Source organism: Typopeltis vanoorti, chromosome 23 (assembly GCF_054136105.1).
Source record: "Typopeltis vanoorti isolate ZY-2024b chromosome 23, IOZ_Tvanoo_1.0, whole genome shotgun sequence".
NCBI lineage: Eukaryota > Metazoa > Arthropoda > Arachnida > Uropygi > Thelyphonidae > Typopeltis > Typopeltis vanoorti.
This window is the reverse complement of record NC_143571.1, coordinates 30,513,336-30,531,827: the sequence shown is the minus strand read 5'-3', so window position 1 is coordinate 30,531,827 and position 18,492 is coordinate 30,513,336. Positions and strand designations below refer to the sequence as shown.

General features: G+C 34.6%; 2 protein-coding genes across 2 annotated transcripts in view; one reads left to right on the top strand and one right to left on the bottom strand.

Annotated features, from left to right (window-relative positions):
* Positions 1-3,065, top strand: part of Vha26 (V-type proton ATPase subunit Vha26) — a 100,846-nt gene extending 97,781 nt beyond the window's left edge. The window contains exon 8 of the mRNA XM_090412823.1: positions 2,753-3,065. Coding sequence (XP_090268949.1) covers positions 2,753-2,815 — 63 coding nt within the window. The 3' untranslated portion in view covers positions 2,816-3,065. The remainder of the gene's footprint in view (positions 1-2,752) is intronic.
* An 11,484-nt stretch (positions 3,066-14,549) lies between these two features.
* LOC150093727 (mitochondrial glutamate carrier 1-like) overlaps positions 14,550-18,492 on the bottom strand; it is a 158,300-nt gene continuing 154,357 nt past the window's right edge. Inside the window, exon 9 of the mRNA XM_090412653.1 lies at positions 14,550-16,919. Coding sequence (XP_090268779.1) covers positions 16,910-16,919 — 10 coding nt within the window. The 3' untranslated portion in view covers positions 14,550-16,909. The remainder of the gene's footprint in view (positions 16,920-18,492) is intronic.

Sequence of the window (18,492 nt, the reverse complement as noted above, 5' to 3'; positions counted from 1 at the left end):
CTCACTTGGGAACTGTATGTGTGTATGAATGTTCCATTCAGAAAAGGTCACATGCTGAACTACAAAGTAGAAATTTATGACCACCTGAGGAGTATGCTGGGTTCTGCACCATGGTATCAGTTGTTGGATGGGAAGGATATTGACAGTACATGGGAATTGTTTAAAAAAATAAATGATGCAATATCAGAATGTATCCCTAGTTTGAAGAATGGAATGGATGTGTAATCTACAGGAGATTTGTAATAAAAAAAAAAAAAAAAAAAAAAAAATACTGTGTGCATAATGATGATATCAGTAATGAAAATTATAAGCAGCAGGCTAGAAGAGTCACAACTGTTGTACAGAAAGCTAAGTCTGAATATGTAAAGAAACTGGTTCTGCAAGCTGAAAACAACCCAAAAGAATTCGGTGGTTATGCTGCAAATAAAACAAAGAATGAATATGAAAGAATAACTCTACTGAATGCAGATGGTATATTGGTGACTGATGCAGAAGAGATTGTTATCCTAACAAGTGGCGATTTAAAAGCTATCAGGAGAAGGTACTAAAGCGGTTCCAGAAATTGAATAAGAATTCTGCAAAAGAAAGAAAACGGAACAGTGTATCAGAAAGTTGTAGGGGCAGATTCCATCAGTGTACCATGCTCTGAAATCATCATTAAAAACAAGCACAAACTTGCTAGAATATAATGAGTATTCTGGATTATGATATACAGGGTGTTCGGGATAAATTTGACAGTTTCGTAAGGAAAAAGAAAATCTTCTTTGTATCTATTAAATTTAATGAATTGACAAAAAAACATTACAGGCAGAGTTAATTACAATACTATCAACAAGATTTACTCAAAATAACCACCATTAGCATCGATCACAGCTTCAATTCTGCTTCGGAACCTCGAACAAGCTGATGCTACAGTCTCCCTGGGAAGGGCCGCAAAAACTGTTTTAATTTTATCCATTAACTGGGCTTTTGTATTACTGGAAGTGCGATTGGTGTCTTTTTCAACTGCGCCCCATACAAAATAATCCATGGGGTTAAGGTCTGGGGAGTTTGGAGGCCAAACATTTGGACTGGTGAAGTCGTAGAAATTTTCAGACAACCATTTTTGACTTTTCCCAGAGGTGTGGCAAGGGGCTGAATCCTGCTGCCATACATACGGCCTACCATTGGCTACCCTTGTTATCCAGGGCTTGACTACAGTTAGCAACTCCACGAACAAAGCCCGAATTCCAATGCCAGGGTTCTTCAACACCTGTTCCTGCAGATTTGCGAGGAATTCTGCTGTACGAACGCAATCAGATCGTCTGCTAGGGATCTTTCTTCTTGCTACATCCTCGTAGTCACCATTGCAAGTCTCTAGTTCATGCCTGATTGTTTTTACTGTATTCAGGGAGCATTGGGCAGCAGTCGTAATATCCTTATTTTGATGGCGGGCACGAATCATCATGATACAAGTTATTCTCTTCCATGATTCAGGTGGGTTCCAGCTATCCATCCTTTCTGACATCTTGTATATGAATGAAGAAGGGTCCAAACTTTTAAATGAAGAGAAGTGTGTGTTAATACATGTAACTTACGGAAAAATATAATTAATTATAAATATGTCAAATTTATCCCGAACACCCTGTAAATAGTCCACATTGATAACAACCAGACTTAAAAATGCATCTGTAAAGAAAAAAAGAAAAGTTTTAATAGACTAATGATGAAAAACTTGCTTTACAATAATACGGTATTTCAAACTGCATGCTATGGTTAGCTTACTTTTAGGTAAGAATTTTAATTTACTTTCATGATTCAGTCAAGAATCTAGGCTGATTATAGGCATATATCAGAAGTATGATATTGTGAGAATGAATATTTATATATTCATTTCTCAAATAAGAATCACATGAATGTGAACATTACTTCTGCTAAATTATCAATGTCTATCATCAACAACATTTTTGTATTTTTTATTAGTATATTATCTCTGCATAAAAATTATAGAGAGCATCTTCAACTGTAGTCGATACATAATATCTACAGTATCTCTCTTGATAAAAAATTACTTAGTACTGTTGCATAAGGAATATAATGTAATGTTAGAGCAAATGAATTAAAAAATATATATGATATTATTTGCTTGTATAAGTCATTTTGTACAAGCCAACCATATATATTATTTGGCTTATATAAGTCCATTTTATCCAAGCTAAAAAACCATTACCTTTTTCCGTTAGTGTAGTGCCAGCCTATGTTTCATTATTTAAGCTCCATTTCAATAATTCCTCTCCATATGTTTGATTTTTAAACAGTATTTGATATTTAAAAAAAAAAAAATCAATTAGTCATGCCTTACAAGGCTTTGTAATAAAAAAAAGTGATATGCATGGTTATTTTAACTCATTCAGCAGTAGCCTCTCCGCAGCTTTTCTTTGCATACCCCTTTAGTATCTTTACCACTGATTATAAAACACTGTAATTCATTGCTTTTGAGGAAATTAAGTGACTCTGCTTACATAGTGCTAAGCCAGAAAAACTTTTCCTCACGAGCACAAATTTGACACTTAGCAATTGTTATATTTCAAACCTCAACCTTTTTTTGTATGTCTTAAGGATATATGCATCTCTGTAAATAGTAGAATAGACAGTTATATGTAGTGGTCATGGTTTTTATAGCAATTTTGAATTCACTTTGTTGAATGATTAAACTGTTTATTGCAATTTATTTCTTGAAAAAAAAAAATTTTTTTTTTTTCTCTCCATTCAGATGCTTCCTGAAATTCGTGTAACCTTGTTTGGTGTAAATGCTAATCGTAAGTTTACAGATTAAGTTACACATTTTAGTAATAAGCATCAATGTTAAAAACTGCAAGTTGCTATAGACAAATAATGTTCTTTGTAACAAGTGTATCCATAAAATGTGCGTATGAATGAAGGAATTTCTAATATGTATAGTGCACTTTACGTGGTATAATTTGGCATTCCCTTGATGTATAAAGAATGTTTTGAAAAAAGTTGTTAAATCTGTTGTATTTAAGATCTATGTCATTCTGTTGTCAGTAAATCAAAGTGATTCTTGATATTGCCATCTATGTGTCTGTTGATGAAAATAAGCATAACACCCACCATGCAGTGACTGGCAATAATTGCTACAGTCAGGATGAGAATATCAGTAGATCTTAGTTTTCTCAATGGATAATTATGTATTCTAACCTGATTGTTTTATAAATTCATTAATAAGAAGACAATAAGGAATAATTTCTATAATCCTATGACTCATTAACCTAAGTTTCCATTTAAGATGAAAATTACTTACAGCAGAGATCACTACTCTCCTTGCTTTCTTGATGAGAGTGGGGCCTTGTTGAAAGTTTATTTTCCACTTGGTTAGACTATAATAAATTTAGTTATCCAAGTGTTAGCAAACAAAGTTTGCACCTGAAGTATTTTCAGGACTGAGGCAATTTGTAGGAAAGGTGGACCAAGCTCTCATCATTCCTATCTGTGTCTCCCATAATGCAAAGAACATCTCCTTGCGGATATAGGTAAATATGACCCTCCATTTATGGGAGATACTGAGACAGGAGTGATGAGAGCTTGGTCCACCTTTGCTACGAGTTGCCTTAGTCCTGAAAATACTTCAGGTGCAAACTTTGTTTGCTAACATTTGGATAAAGGATTAAACTAAATTTATTATAGGGTGGGGCCTTGTTTAAATAATGTCCTAGCTGATATTTCATTTTACTATTGAAATGAATATTTAGGTTTCAGATGGTATGATTTTACTGGGGTAATTTCAAGTCCATTTTCTCAGTAACCAAATAAATCTTTATATTTAGTCATGGGACATTATGAAAGCATTATATAGACTAGAGAGTATAGTTTTTTTTTTTTAATTGGATGTATAGGTTTAGTTCTTATTTAGCTTTGATTTATAATTTCTGATATATACAAGAGTGGTCTGAAAAGTTCTCGACCATAGATGGCAACACTATCGGCAAGCTTTTTTTTCCTAAGTTGCTACATCTGTCATAAGCATCCATGTGAAATTGCAAGTCATTTTATCAAGTAGTTTGTTTTATACAGCTGTCTGAAGCAAAAGTGTTGTTTGTATCCCTTGAAATGGAGAAAATTGAGTATTGTGCGGTTATAAAATTCTTTCTGAAAGAAGGTTTAACGGCAAAAGAAATTCATTTGAAGTTCATAAAAGTTTATGGGCACTCCTCTCCTCTGCTTTGTTTTCGACAATTAAGAAATGGGCTGACGAGTTCAAACGTGGCAGTACCAGCCTCAAAGATTATCCACGTGAAGTATGTCCAAAAAGTGTAACAACACTAGAAATCATTGATCAAGTGCACGATATGGTATTGGATGACCGGCGAGTCAAAGTGCGTGAAATTGCCGAGACTATAGGCATTTCAAAAAAAAAAAAAACGTGTAGACTATATTTTGCATGAAGAATTGCAAATGAAAAAGCTTTGTGCAAGATGGGTTCCATGCTTGCTCACAGCAGATCAAAAATGCACTCACATGAAAATCTCTGAACAGTACTTGGAGCATTTTAATAAGAATAAAACTGATTTTGTGTGTCAATTTATTACTATGGATGAGACTTGGATTCACCATTACACATCAGAATCCAAATAGTGGACAGAAGCCAGTTGTTCAGTTTGACAGAAGCCAAAGAAGACAGTCAGTTCCATCAGCAGGAAAGGCATGGCATCAGTGTTTTGGGATGTTTATTATCTTGAAAAGGGGAATATTATTCTGATCTTTTAACCAGACTAGACAAAAAAATTCTTGCGAAAAGACCCGGTTTGCAGAAGAAAAAAATCATCTTTCATCAGGACAATGCACCTGCCCACAAAGGTGTTTTGGCAATAGGAAAATTAAAGGATGTGCACTGTGAATTGTTGGAACATCCACCCTATTCCCCAAATTTTGGCTCCCTCTGACTTCTATCTCTTCCCAAAACTAAAACTCTTTCTTGTTGGTTAGCATTTTTCTTCAAATCAAGAGCTGATTGCAGGCTGTAGAGGGATATTTTGCAGATCTTACTGAGAACCACTACAGGGACGGGATAATGGCAATGGAGCATAGCTGGAATAAATGTATTAGTCTTAAGGGAGATTATGTTGAAAAATCTAATTTTGAAATTATAAATCCCTTTTTTCATTGTTGGGCTGAGAACTTTTCAGATGACCCTCATATATATATATATATATATATATATATATATATATATATATATATATATAATCTATTCTAGATTTGTTCAAGTAAAATTATTTTCAGTGCTTTTAAAGCATTTAGAAAAGTAAACTAGGTGGGAGTTCTTGTTGGAACTGATGATTTATGTAGTGACAAATGTAGAGAGGATATGAAAGTACTGTTGGAATAGGTGAAAAAGAAAAGCAAGAAAGTAGAAATTGTTGGTTTGCTAATGAGATATAACAGTGCAGAGTTGAGGACTATAATAGCAAATAATTCAAATGTGCAGAAGAAATGCATGCGAGTTTGATTGTAAAAAAAAAAAAAAAAAAAGTATAAGAGGAAAACAGTGCTTGTGAATGGATGGGGCAACAGGAGCCTGGAGAAATTATTGGAATGGGACTTAATGCAGAGTCAGAGAAACTAGATCATGGGAGGAACATTGAGAATAAAATTCATGTGTTGAGGCTTAGTGGATTGTATACAGCACTCGGAAAGGATTAAAACAGATTTTTAGTGTGTGTGGTATAATGGTTCGCACTCTGGGCTTCGAATCCAGCAATCAGAGTTCAAATCTCAGTGGGCCTTGAGTGTTCTCTGTTTGGAAGTATTAAAATCTGTTTTAATCCTTTCCAAGTGCTGTATACAAAATATATAAGTTCAGCATCAGTATCATTAAGCATGGTTGTGTATCTGGTGAAGAAGGAGATATGTACACTTTGGGTTCTGATCTTTGTTTTTGTATCTGAGGATGGAAAAGAGAAAGTTGCTCCACAGGGCAAAGCCGACGGTAGATTTAAATATAAGAAAATGCTAGGTGGGAATTTGTATGTCCACACACAAATGCCAGGAGCATTCAGGAACAAAGGAATTGAGTTTATTGCTTTAGTGAATACGTTGTGGTTTAAGAATGTTGACATTAGTGAAACTTGGCTATCAGTGTCAAATGTGTTAACAGGGATTGAGTGTCAATGATATAGTATTTTCTATATACCATTAGCAGAAGTACAGTACAGATAGGAGAGAGAGAGTGTTATTAATTATATCTGATGATTCGAGTCCATTATGAGTGATTTAAATTATCCAAACTTGGGCAGAAAAGAAATCTTATAAAAAGGAAGGAGAATTTGAGCTGTTGTGAGACAACTTCTGCAAGCAGCATATGAAAGAAGGAACTCGGGGGTCAAAATGTTAATTTGATCATAACATCAGAAGGAATCGCAGTTGAGAATGCAACTTTTTTTTTGCATCCAATTGTTGAAAGTGATCATGCCATACTGTCCTGGGAAGTAATTAACTATATGGATGTACCAACTAGGACAGGTTACATGCTGAACAACAAAGCTGGAAATTATGACCAATTCGGGATACTATCTTTGGTCCCATGGCATCAGTAACTGAATAAGAAAGAAATCAGCAATGCATGGAAAGTTTTGTAAAGATAGTTAAATGCAGCAATATCTGAATATATCCCTAGAGTTCAAAAAACAAATAAGGTGGGAGTGAAATGGATGTGTAACTTTACTAAGCAAGATATTCAGAAGATGTGGCAGGAATATTGTGAGGAGTTATGAAATATATAATGAGCAGGCCAGAAATGTTATGGGTATTGTACAAAAATATAAATCAGAGTACAAAAAGAAATTTGGCCATGCAGGCTAAAGCAATCCAAAGGAATTTTATCATTATGCTGCAAGTAACAGAAAGAATAAATGTGGAAGAATAAATTTACTGAATGCAGATGGTATTATCCTTTTGTCAGCAGCTGTTCAAATCATGAGTGCTTACTTTACTAAGATCTATCAATAAGGTGTATGTAACAGGGTGCACAGTGCTACATGTATAGAATGAGTTTGAGGAGCTGTTGTATAACCTGGATAAGAATTTAGCAGTAGAGAGAGAGAGAGATGGGATATCAGCATGTATGTTAAAGGAATGTTCAGAGTGGGTTAGGCACTTGACATGTTTGTATAACTTGAGTCTCAGCTCAGGAAAGATACCACACGAATGGAACAATACATGTTCTGCATATGATGGTGGTGCAAAAACTAATGTGTCTAACTGCGATCTAGTGGTGGTGAACATTTCAGAGCAGTTGGTAAGAACTCGCATACAGAAATGAGTTAATAAGCAAGCTCTACTCTGCAGGGAATAGAATGGATTTTTTTTTTTAATGGGAGGTCATGTTTTAGCAATTTGCTCATATTTTATAATAATGTTATGGCTGAATTGGATAAAGGAAATGGATACACTGATACTATTGGACTTTGCTAAGGCATTTGATCGGATACCACATGAAAGGCTGTTGCATAAATTGGATAATATGGGATTTGACTTTGTTTCTTGAGAGACACTTGTGGCATTATAATTAAGAATTACAGACATGTTAACACAAGAATATTTTAATATTTGCCAAATATTTCAGTCTGAAACTAACAGTATCTTCAGTGGCTACATAGGAATCATTTTTTTAACAAGGTGGAATACCAACAATTGATCATTCAAAAGTAGAAAGAGCCGCGTGATGTTATATTGTTAAGCATTAAAGAGAGGAAAAATTTCATCAGAGTGATAACTAAATTATAGGTATTAATTCACAATTTCAATCTTAATTTATAAATAACAGACTAATGTAGGAATTAAAAGTCTCAATTAAAAAAAAAAAAAAACATTTAATGTGTTATCTTGATTAAACTTTCCCATATTTTTGTTAAGGATATACAGTCATTTCGATTCAAGTTAGGGTGTTGAAGTAAGTCCTCAGCACTTTCTTTAAATAGGAGTTCACATTTATAGTGACACCTGTGTAGAAGGCGAGTCTTGGACCAGAGGATGTTGTGGCTTCTTTCTATCCTGTGCTGAGCCAATCCAGACTTATCAGATTTGTTGTGCAGAATGTATGATTGATGTTCTTGAATTCGTTTCTCAAACAATCTGCTCATCATCCTTATCAAAAAACAGGAATCATAAAATGTCTAATCCGACGAGCTAGAACCAATTGTTCAACTCCTCATTTATCCTCTTCTAAAGATAAACGCTCAACTATGTCTCTGCCTGGTGTGTATCAAGTTCCTTATAACTGCAATCTGTCCTACTTTGGACAACAGGTGCTCTATAGAAAAACGAATTCAAGAACATCAATCATACATTCTGCACAACAAATCCAATAAGTCTGGATTGGCTCAGCATGGGATAGAAACAAGCCACAACATCCTCTGGTGCAAGACTTGCCTTCTACACAGGTGTCGCTATAAATTTGAACGCCTACTTAAAGAAAGTGCTGAGGCCTTTCTTAACAAATCGAAATGACTATATATCCTTATCAAAAATATGGGAAAGTTTAATCAGGATAACACATTAATTTTTTTTTTTTTAATCGAGACTTAATTCCTACATTAGTCTAATGTTATTTATGAATTAATATCTATAATTTAGTCATCACTCTGATGAAATTTTTCCTCTCTTTAATGCTTAGCAATGTAACATCATGTGGCTCTTTCTACTTTTGAATGATCAATTGTTGGTATTCCACCATGTTAAAAAACGGTTCCTATGTAGCCACTGACGATAATCTGTTAGTTTCAGACTGAAATATTTGGCAAATATTAAAATATTCTTGTGTTAATGAGTCTATAATTCCTAATGGGATTTGACAGACAAGTATCAGATAGTGGTATATAGTGTGGAATCTGGCAGAATTCCCCACTGTATACCACACACACAAGGTTATCAATGGTGTATCTTAGGAATCAATCCTCAGACCATTATTGTTCAATTTTTACATTAATGATATTTGGAAAGGACCTAACAGGAGATGTTTAGCTGTTTGCTGATGATGCAAAGATAGGCAGGGCAGGGCAATCAGGGATGCTACTTCAGTTTCTTGTGACATAATCCCACCAATATAATATTCTGTTGGAAATATCATGCCAAAGTGCATAACTTTACACTTACTAATATTGAACTGACAGCCATTATGATTTGCTCACATTTCCTACTTATTCTGATTTTCATTCTATAAAAAGAAGGTACTTCAGATGTCTGAAGGTTAAGGTTTGCTGGAAATAAAACACTAACAAGTATTTTGAGTGGAGCTGGCTGCATTGATATTGAGACGATGATTATCCACCACCATCACTACTAGAACGATCACATAACTTTTATATGCCAGATACCCATCTCTCAAATCAATCTTAAAACTGAAGGAAGGCCAATAAAAGCACATGAAGGATAATTTCAAATTAAATAAGAAATATAACATTCATATAAACAACTGGGAAGCTCTTGCTCTAGAAAAGAAACCTTATGGCATGCTAACATATATCCAGGCTTAGGTCTGACTTAGTCATTTTGAGGTTTAATGGAATTAAAGCAGCACTAAGAAATATAACGTGCACACAAGAATAACTAATCATGATTAGGCTAAGCCTGAAGTTCTGTGGGTGCTGGTAGGGAACCTAAGTTGTTGGGTGGGGCATCTAATAATTAGTTTCTCCATCTTAGGGAATTTCATATTTATTGAAGTTTAGTTGTTTAAGATACTCTGCTGATTGTACAAAAAAAAATCCCTCTGTGTAGGGTGACCAAGGCATTGTGACAGCAAATGAAATCTTTATGTTCTTCAGGCTGTTTGTCCGTAATAAATTTGCAAGTACAGAGACCTTTGTATATACACCTACAACCGAGAGCAGAGTGAATTGGTTCTTTAGGGAAGCAGATAAGGACTGCCAGCTTGATAGAGATTTGAAAGCAACTGCAAGGATTATATTTCTTTAAAGTTCTATACAGCAAATGGTAATAGCATTGTAATTTGTATTTTGAGATGTGAGTAGTTTTTTTTTTTTAAAATAAACTGTGTTAGACACTTGCCAAAAATGCAGTGAAGAAGACTACTATACTTCACAGCAAAACAGTCAGCGGTGGATCTTAAAAACCAACGCATCTCAGTTAATGTAGCTATGGGAAACTAATTCTTAGAACCATGTCCAGCACCCACAGATCACTACCACTTGCTCTTTTGTGCACATTACAATTCATATATGAGAACATGTATTGTTTGATTACACATCATTCTCAGCTTTCTGAGTTTTGTTCACAAAATAAAAAGCATACACTTTGTTCACTCATTTTCCTGTTAATGATGGTAGGGTTATTATCTCATGCTTCCAGAGAGTCAAGGACTCATCAAGAGAAACCATGCATCACCCACCAGCTGTCATACTTTCTCTTCAACTCATTCACACTAGATATATATGAATTTCTTTCACTCACTGCTGTGAAAGAAAAATCTCTATCTTTAACTATGCATAAACTTAACTTCCACGGATATCTCTGTGTTCTCTTCCCACCTTCCATATAACAATATCCTGTAACATCCATTCAGAAGTTTATAGACTTCAAATCATATCACCTCCTGTTTGCCAGGGTCTGCAGTCTACATATTTTCAATCTGTCCTCATAATCCCAATATAATCTTTGTAACTCTTCTTTGCATACTTTCCACAACTTATCCCCTCCAAACTCCGGACACCAAATCTGCACACAGTAGTCCTGGTGTGGTTGTATCAAGGCCTTGTAAACAGGCAATGACTTCCTCATCCTAAGTTGTATTTGCAATTTTTGCTACTTCAAATTCTTAGGCTCATAGTACAACATCTGAAGTACCCTGCTTATGTGGTTTACATTTTACACAGCAAAACTAGAATGTTCATAGTTCTATAAGTCAGTTTGTGGCATAGATATCCCAGTTATCTAAAGGTTACTGAATTTTATAATAGATGTCAACATTTACAGAAACAGATGGAGAATATACTTTGAAGGGCTTTTGAATGAAGAAAATGCAAGGACTCAGAGAAGATGGGGAGCCTTATGAGGGGATGGTGCAGAACATTAGTGGAGTGGAAGTGAAGGAAGCCATAAAGAGAATGAAGAATGGAAAATTGGTGGGCCCCAGGATCCCAGTGGAGGCATGGAAGGCTCTGGGGGAAGAGGGAATTGATCTGCTGTGGGACCTGTTAATAAAAGTTTGTTAACAGGAAGATATACCCTAGGAATGGAGGGGATGCACAAGACTAGCATTACAAAGGAATAAAGTTGATGTCCCACACAATGAAAATCCTAGAGAGGGTTCCTGATGGAAGACTGAGGAAGGAGAAATTTGGCTTCATGCCTAGTTGATCGACGACAGATGATGGAAAAGTTTTGAGAGAAGCAATGGGAGCTACATCTGATATTTATTGATCTGGAGAAAGTGTATGATAGAGTGCCAAAGCAAGAAGTCTGGAAGTGTCTGAGGGAGAAGAAGGTACCAGAGAAATGTCAGGTTGGTTCAGGAGATGTACAAAAATGTGAAGACAAGAGTTCGAACCTGACTGGGAGAGACAAAGTTTTACAGTGACAGCTTGCATTAAGTCCGTTCTTGTTTAATATTGTGATGGAGGTGAGAGAAGACGTGCCTCAGACTATGTTGTATGCAGAATCAAGAGAAGAAGTGTCAGCTAAACTGGAAAGTTGGAGGAAAGTACTGGAAGAGAGAGGTATGAGACTGAGCAGAAGTAAGACAGAGTATATGTGTGTTGCAAAGTGAATGGCAGCCATGAGACAGATCTGGAAGGAAATGTCATGAAGGTCAGTGACTTTAGATACTTCGGTTCAACAATGAAAGAGGATGGTGAGGCTGAGAAGGAAGTGGGATGGAGGAACTGGAGAGAGATGGCTGGAGTGCTATGCGATAAGAGGGTGCCGATCAATCTAAAAGGCAAATCTACAGGATAGCAGTGAGACCAGCTATGATGTATGCTATGAAAACTTTGGCCCTGAGGAAAAATAACATCAGCAGAATGGAGGTTCAAGAGATGAGAATGCTTAGGTGGATGTGCGGTATGACCAGAAAGGATGGTCTGAGAAATGACTATGTAAGGGGAACAGTGAAAGTTACGAACTTAGGAGCAAAGATACAGGAGGCAAGGTAGTTGGTTTGATCATGTGATGAGGAGGGAGGAAGAGTATGTGGGAAGAAAGGTCATACAGATGGATGTGCAGGGAAGGAGGAAGCACAGACAGCCAAAGAAGAGATGGAGAGAAATGGTAGAGAAGGACTTGAGGATGAACTTGGATGTGGCTACAGTCCAAGACAGGAGGTTGTGGAGGAGACTCACCATAAACAGCGACCCTACTTAAGTGGGAAAAGTTGCAGAAGAAGAAGATGTCAACTTTTTCATAGAGAGAGAGAGAACAAGAGATGGCTGTCAAAAAAAGAGAATGGTTGCCATTTTTCAGGGGCTACACTATTCACCTGAATGACTTGTACTGAACGTGCTGAAGCAGGTTGGTAAAGCACTAGCATCTTTTGTAAGCTGCTTTGAGAATATCTGTGCATGATTGAAACTTCAGATTGAGGATTAGACATCAACAGTATTAACATACTGGAGTTACAAGTGATGTTTTGGTTGTCTTTATTTTGATGCCTTGGTATTATGAGTTATTGCAATGAAGATAAAAGCATGGGTGCTTCAGAATGCCAGTTTGTGAATGGATACCCATCACATTTGCTGACATTGTAAGTATCAAAACAACAATGGATAACCAATCTGAATTTTTCTGAGCTTCCCACTTAACAGAACTGAAGACTTTAGTTAGATAATTGTCATGGGAAAGTTTGTTCACAATATTTGTTTTGGAGTTGCCGTGCAGTGCTGATCATGTCTGTTATTCCACAAGAAGCTAGAAACTGCATGACTTTCTTCTGTAAGGCAAAGTGGCTATTAACCGAGAATAAATGCATAGATATCAACAACAGAATCTTTTTCTTTGTGATAATTTTCACAGTCTGATTTATGACCCTTTTTTTGAAGTGTCCTTGAAAGTGATCCATCCTTTGCTCACATGGGATTTGAGCCATCAGCCAGATCCATATAGTGCACTTCTTTAGCACTTTGAAAGTGCTAAAGAAGCTGTGCATTTCCTGAGCCGTCTACAACCACATCTTATTTTTCTTCTTTGTACCTGTGTGTTCCATAAAGAAATTGGAATCATTTTGTTAAGTATAGAAAGCTTTCTTATTGATCAAAAACTAAATTTACATCAAACCAGCCTTGATGTTTATCAGAATGGTAACTAATAATTACTAGGATTGGAGACTTACAGAAGACAGTTCAACTCTCTTGAGATGGCCAGTGAACTGGTAGTACTTTGTGGGATTTTGCATGATGAATACCTTGCAGTCTTGATAGCCGTGGTAGAGTAGATAGGACGATGATATAATCAGTAGAGTGATAGTGATGTGTTTCCACAATACCTTGAATTTGTTTTTATGAAGATTGACTTCACATCACTTGCCTTAGTATCCCATAATGCAAAGCACATCCTTTTGGGTTTGGGTTTCACTGAGGAGACCTCAATAAAGGTCAAATCCGGTCTGGGTAGTGACCTGTCCATAAGGATACGTGCTTTGCATTTTGAGATACTAAGGCAACTGATAAATCATTAGCCTCTATGAGTTGCCCAGTCGTGAAGTTATTTCACATGCAAACTTTTAAATCAAAAATATAATTTCTTGGCATCTTTAATTTAAAGAATCTATATAAATTGTCATGATGACAGTTTAATTCTCTGAAATTGGGCTTTGTATAGTGGACATGCGTGATACATATTTGCCAGGCATTATGAACAGTTACTATTCATATGTGGAGAACATAGCAAAACTAGAGCTGGAAACATACACTTGACCAATGACTTGTTAAGCGTATGTTCATTTGTCTATATTAAGATCAAAACATTTGCTAGTAAAGACTGCTGATTACACATTTTCCCTCACTTTTTAAAACTAAATACTACAAGCCTTATGTAAAGCAAGCTTCTTATAATGAGATGGTGAGCCAGTTATCAAATATTTGACAACTGGCTTAACAAGCATACCATGATCTACATTGAGATGGTCACACCAAAAGTAATGCAGTTTCAAACTTGCTATAATGCATAGCATAATAATCAAGTATCTGAATATGAGGTAAATTGTACAATTAACTACTGTTTTCACTGCAAAAGTGGCATGTCCCATGATAAGTATTGTTTGTTATGACTTAACAGCTGAACTGCCCCAACCTTGGAAAGAGAATAAACTATAGTAGCCCTCCCATACATATCTTGTGTACTACTATAGTTATGGTAAGGTCTCAGTTACTAGACTTGTGTAAAAGGATTTTTTTGTGAATCAAGTGATACCATCAAGATAAATTATGCTGTTTTCATATCAGCTATCATAATCCCATTTTTGTAGTAGCAAAACAATTCATTTCACTATCAGCTGTTTCAGAATCATTAGCTTCTAAAGTAGTCAAAAAAACAAAACAAAATAACAAAAAAAAACATTTTTATTTTATACTCTGAAATTATATAACATCTTTGTATACAGTAAATACCATACAGGTTACAAAACTTATTTTTGAAGCTATAATACTTCTAGATATAAGTAGTAACACTGAACAACATAGCAGGGATTGTCATCTACTCCTAATCTTTGCAGGATCATGGTCAGACTTAAATTTCATTAGAACCATTGATTCAAATCAAACTAGTGATCAAATAGTTTATGTACAGACAAACACAAATATGCACACTTATTGGTTGGGTGAATAGTCATAATTATCAATACTCATTTGCATTATCAGTAACTGCTATTCATTTGACATTAAATAGTACAAAATTCACTTTTAATGTAATCGGTTTCATATTCTGTTAAGATTTTGTCACCTAAGACTGATTTGTAAATAAGGTTAATTTATATATAAATATAGTTATAAAGTGTTTCTTCATGCTATTCCAGAATCTGTAGTGCTACAAAAGTATTTTATTCTACAATGCTGCAAACATGTATAAAAAATATAGTTAAATGTTATTAGTTTAAAACAATCTGCTGCCTTCTTTATGTAATTCTTTTAGATAATTTATCCAAATAGTTTATCTTACATTAAATACACTACAACTGGAAGAAAAAAATAAATAAATCACAGCCAGTTACAGTTCTAGTGCTATTATTAAAAGTCTTTACACAGTAATACAGCTAATATCTAGCTGAATCACAGTTTATCACATCTTAAATCAACATTAACATAAATGTCACAGACACAGTTGCCCACAAAAAGTTGTCACAAGATATTAAAATTGTTTCCATTATAAAGTTAGCTGGAAGTTATTTCTTACTTAAATACAGAATTCCATAAACAAGAATTTTTAAATCTGTGCATTAAATACACTAAAATAATAAACATAAATAAAAACATTTTGTTAAGCGATGGTGTAGAATAATTCTTTGTTAGAATTATGTAATGACCCATGCTCAAGTTCTTTTGTACCACTCTCCTCCAGCAACATAAGACCTTTATTGCTATCTGATTTTGCAAAAAAAATAATTTACAATTCCAATATTTTAAGCATAGTCATTTAAAGAAAGTTGCTTCCTCTCTATATTGATACAAATTTCTAAAAGCACATTGTAATTATTTTGGCCTATATGAGTTTAAAGAATTATAATGGTGATATGTTACTTAACACTTCCTCACTACCTTCAGTTAGTACTATGGTGCTGATAATGTGCATATACTTATTAAAGTTGGATGCATGGGAGAAATCATTAAAATACATTTATGGTTGCATGCTAAATTATATATTTACTTTGTGAAATTCACTGCGCTACAACCACTTCTGGCAAGATTAATCTTGTGTATGAAAAGCACAGGATAAAGGTTAGGAATTTGTGATTGATTGTTTTTTAAACAATTGCTTTTTTACTACTTAAAACAAACAGGCATCTTAATGTATTTGTGTTTCACATTAGTCAATGTTAATACATCACTCAAGTGAGAGGATTCATATGACAACACAAAGCAGACTTTGTTGATTATTTTATCAAATAAGAAGGTGGACTTCAATGTTCTTTATATAAATATAAAAGATGAAAATAATTCAATTATCAGAAAAGTGTTACATGTATATCATTTATGCTGAGCAAAAATAAAGATGTTTTAATGTCTGGGTTAAAGCACCATTACATACATATATAATACATGAAAGATTGATATCTAACAAAAAAAGCACCATACCACAAAGATATATTGGAGACAACTGCAGATTAGAAGATACCTTTTTTCTATTTTAGTGCATTTAGGAAATATTTTAAAATACATGATTTATAATCATTAAGTAAATTATCAGTATACAATCAAGAATGAACAGGTAATATTATGGATGGGTGTTTAACTATCTCAGGTAATTTGTGAGCAAATCTGAGTGATAGTAATTTTCATAACATCAAAAATTATAGTTTTTGATAAGATTGTTTACAAACATACCCCCAAGCAAAATATTTTCGATAACATGAATTTTTACTCATTAGATCTTGCATATCTGCAAATGATACTACCCTATTTAGTATATGTGATGGTAATTTTGGTAGAAATAGATTTAAAATAAAGAATATGGAAACTTACTTTTACACAATATCAACATAATATAACTGCATTTCTCTGGAATATCAGATATTTTGGATGAAGTAAATAGTAAATTAGCAATACCACAACAGAATCAAAAAATTGTGGACCCTTTATGACTGGACCCAATTTAGCAAGTTAATTCTTTAATCCAGCAGTTGATGGAATGGTTACTTCTCTTACTTGACTATCAGTTATTTTCTAAGCAAATTCAGGTGAATGGCAAACTAGAATCCTCTGTAAAAAAAAAAATATATATACACACACAAAAATATAAATGTATTTATAGTAAAAGATATCTGTTATGTTTATGCTTTCTATACATCACTACATGAAAAAAAAAAAAAAATTCAGCAATGCAGCTAAGTGGTCAGTTTCCAGAAAGAAAAATTGTTTCAATGCAAACTCTGGTGCCCATAATTTTTTGCCATATTGGAAAAATCACATAGCAATCTTAGATTCCCTATCTTATAACTAAGCAACTAATGCCTAGTTACCACAATCCAAAATTTATTTGAGAAATATAAATAACCAACTAATAATAAACAGCATGCTGTATACATCTGATAGCTCAGTAAATAACTACAGGCAGAGGCTAATCCAGTGATCAGGTGATTTGTCTGAGCAGCAAATCATCATGTAAAATTTGTTGTGTATTTCTGTGTTATTTTGCTTGGTTTTCTAAGAATTTTATTCACTGTGTTTTCACCCTTTTTCCAAATCTGACATTTTTATTTGCTGAGCAGATCTTCAATAATAGATCTCAAATATTTTCTAGTATTTTGTTGGAGATCAATGGATATGATTCACTTCTTATAATACCATATATTCTTATAATAATTCCAATGCACAAGAGTGATGCAAAGACTGGTGTATCCAACTATCAACCAATTAGTACCTCAGGAGTGGCGGTGAAGATTTTGGAAAAATTGGTTAGCGCTCACATTCAGCAATGGGTTGACAGAGAAAATCAACTTTGCAATGAACAACATGCATTTACTAAGGGAAGGTCATGTTTCAGCAACTTGCTCACATTCTATAACAATGTTACCATTGGACTACACAAGGGAAATAGATACACCATGATACTTCTGGATTTGGCTAAGGCTTTTGACAGAAGACAGCATGGTAGACTGTTGCATAAATTGGAGAAAATGGGTTTGGGTTATACAATATTAGCATGGATAAGAGAATGGGTGACTGACAGATATCAAAAAGTGGTGTATGGGGGATCTGAGTCTGCAAGATTTAAAACAGCTTGGGCTTATGCAGAAGGATATAAAAGTTCTTTCCTTGAGGGTCCTACAGGGCACACTGGTGGCATGGCGTTGCCACCAGAGAATGACTACAATGATAACTAGAACAGGCATAGGGTAAAACACTTGTAAAGGCCTATATCAAGTCTGGATGTGATGTAAGGGTAGTATAGTATAGTATACCCACAGATTTGAGATCCTTTGACACTTCTGTGCATGTGAAAAGAAAGAGAATCCATTCCAATAACAGGGTAATCAATCTGTCTTGTGGGATGGGTTGTTTATTACTACATGTCGAAAAATTAACTTCTCTTTTATGGTCATTGTAGTTTTTAAAGTGATAACTATTTTGCTTGTTATAACAGTTGGAAAATTTTTACTTATAAAGCACGTAAATTCGTGTTGGTGATCGTACATAGTCTTATTTCTTTCTCCCCTTTAACATGAATGGACTTCTTGGCAGCTTGCCAGCAACAGCTCTATATACTGTGGGTGGACTACACTGCCCATAACCATTACAAAGATTAAAAAAAAAAATTATATATAACAAGTGG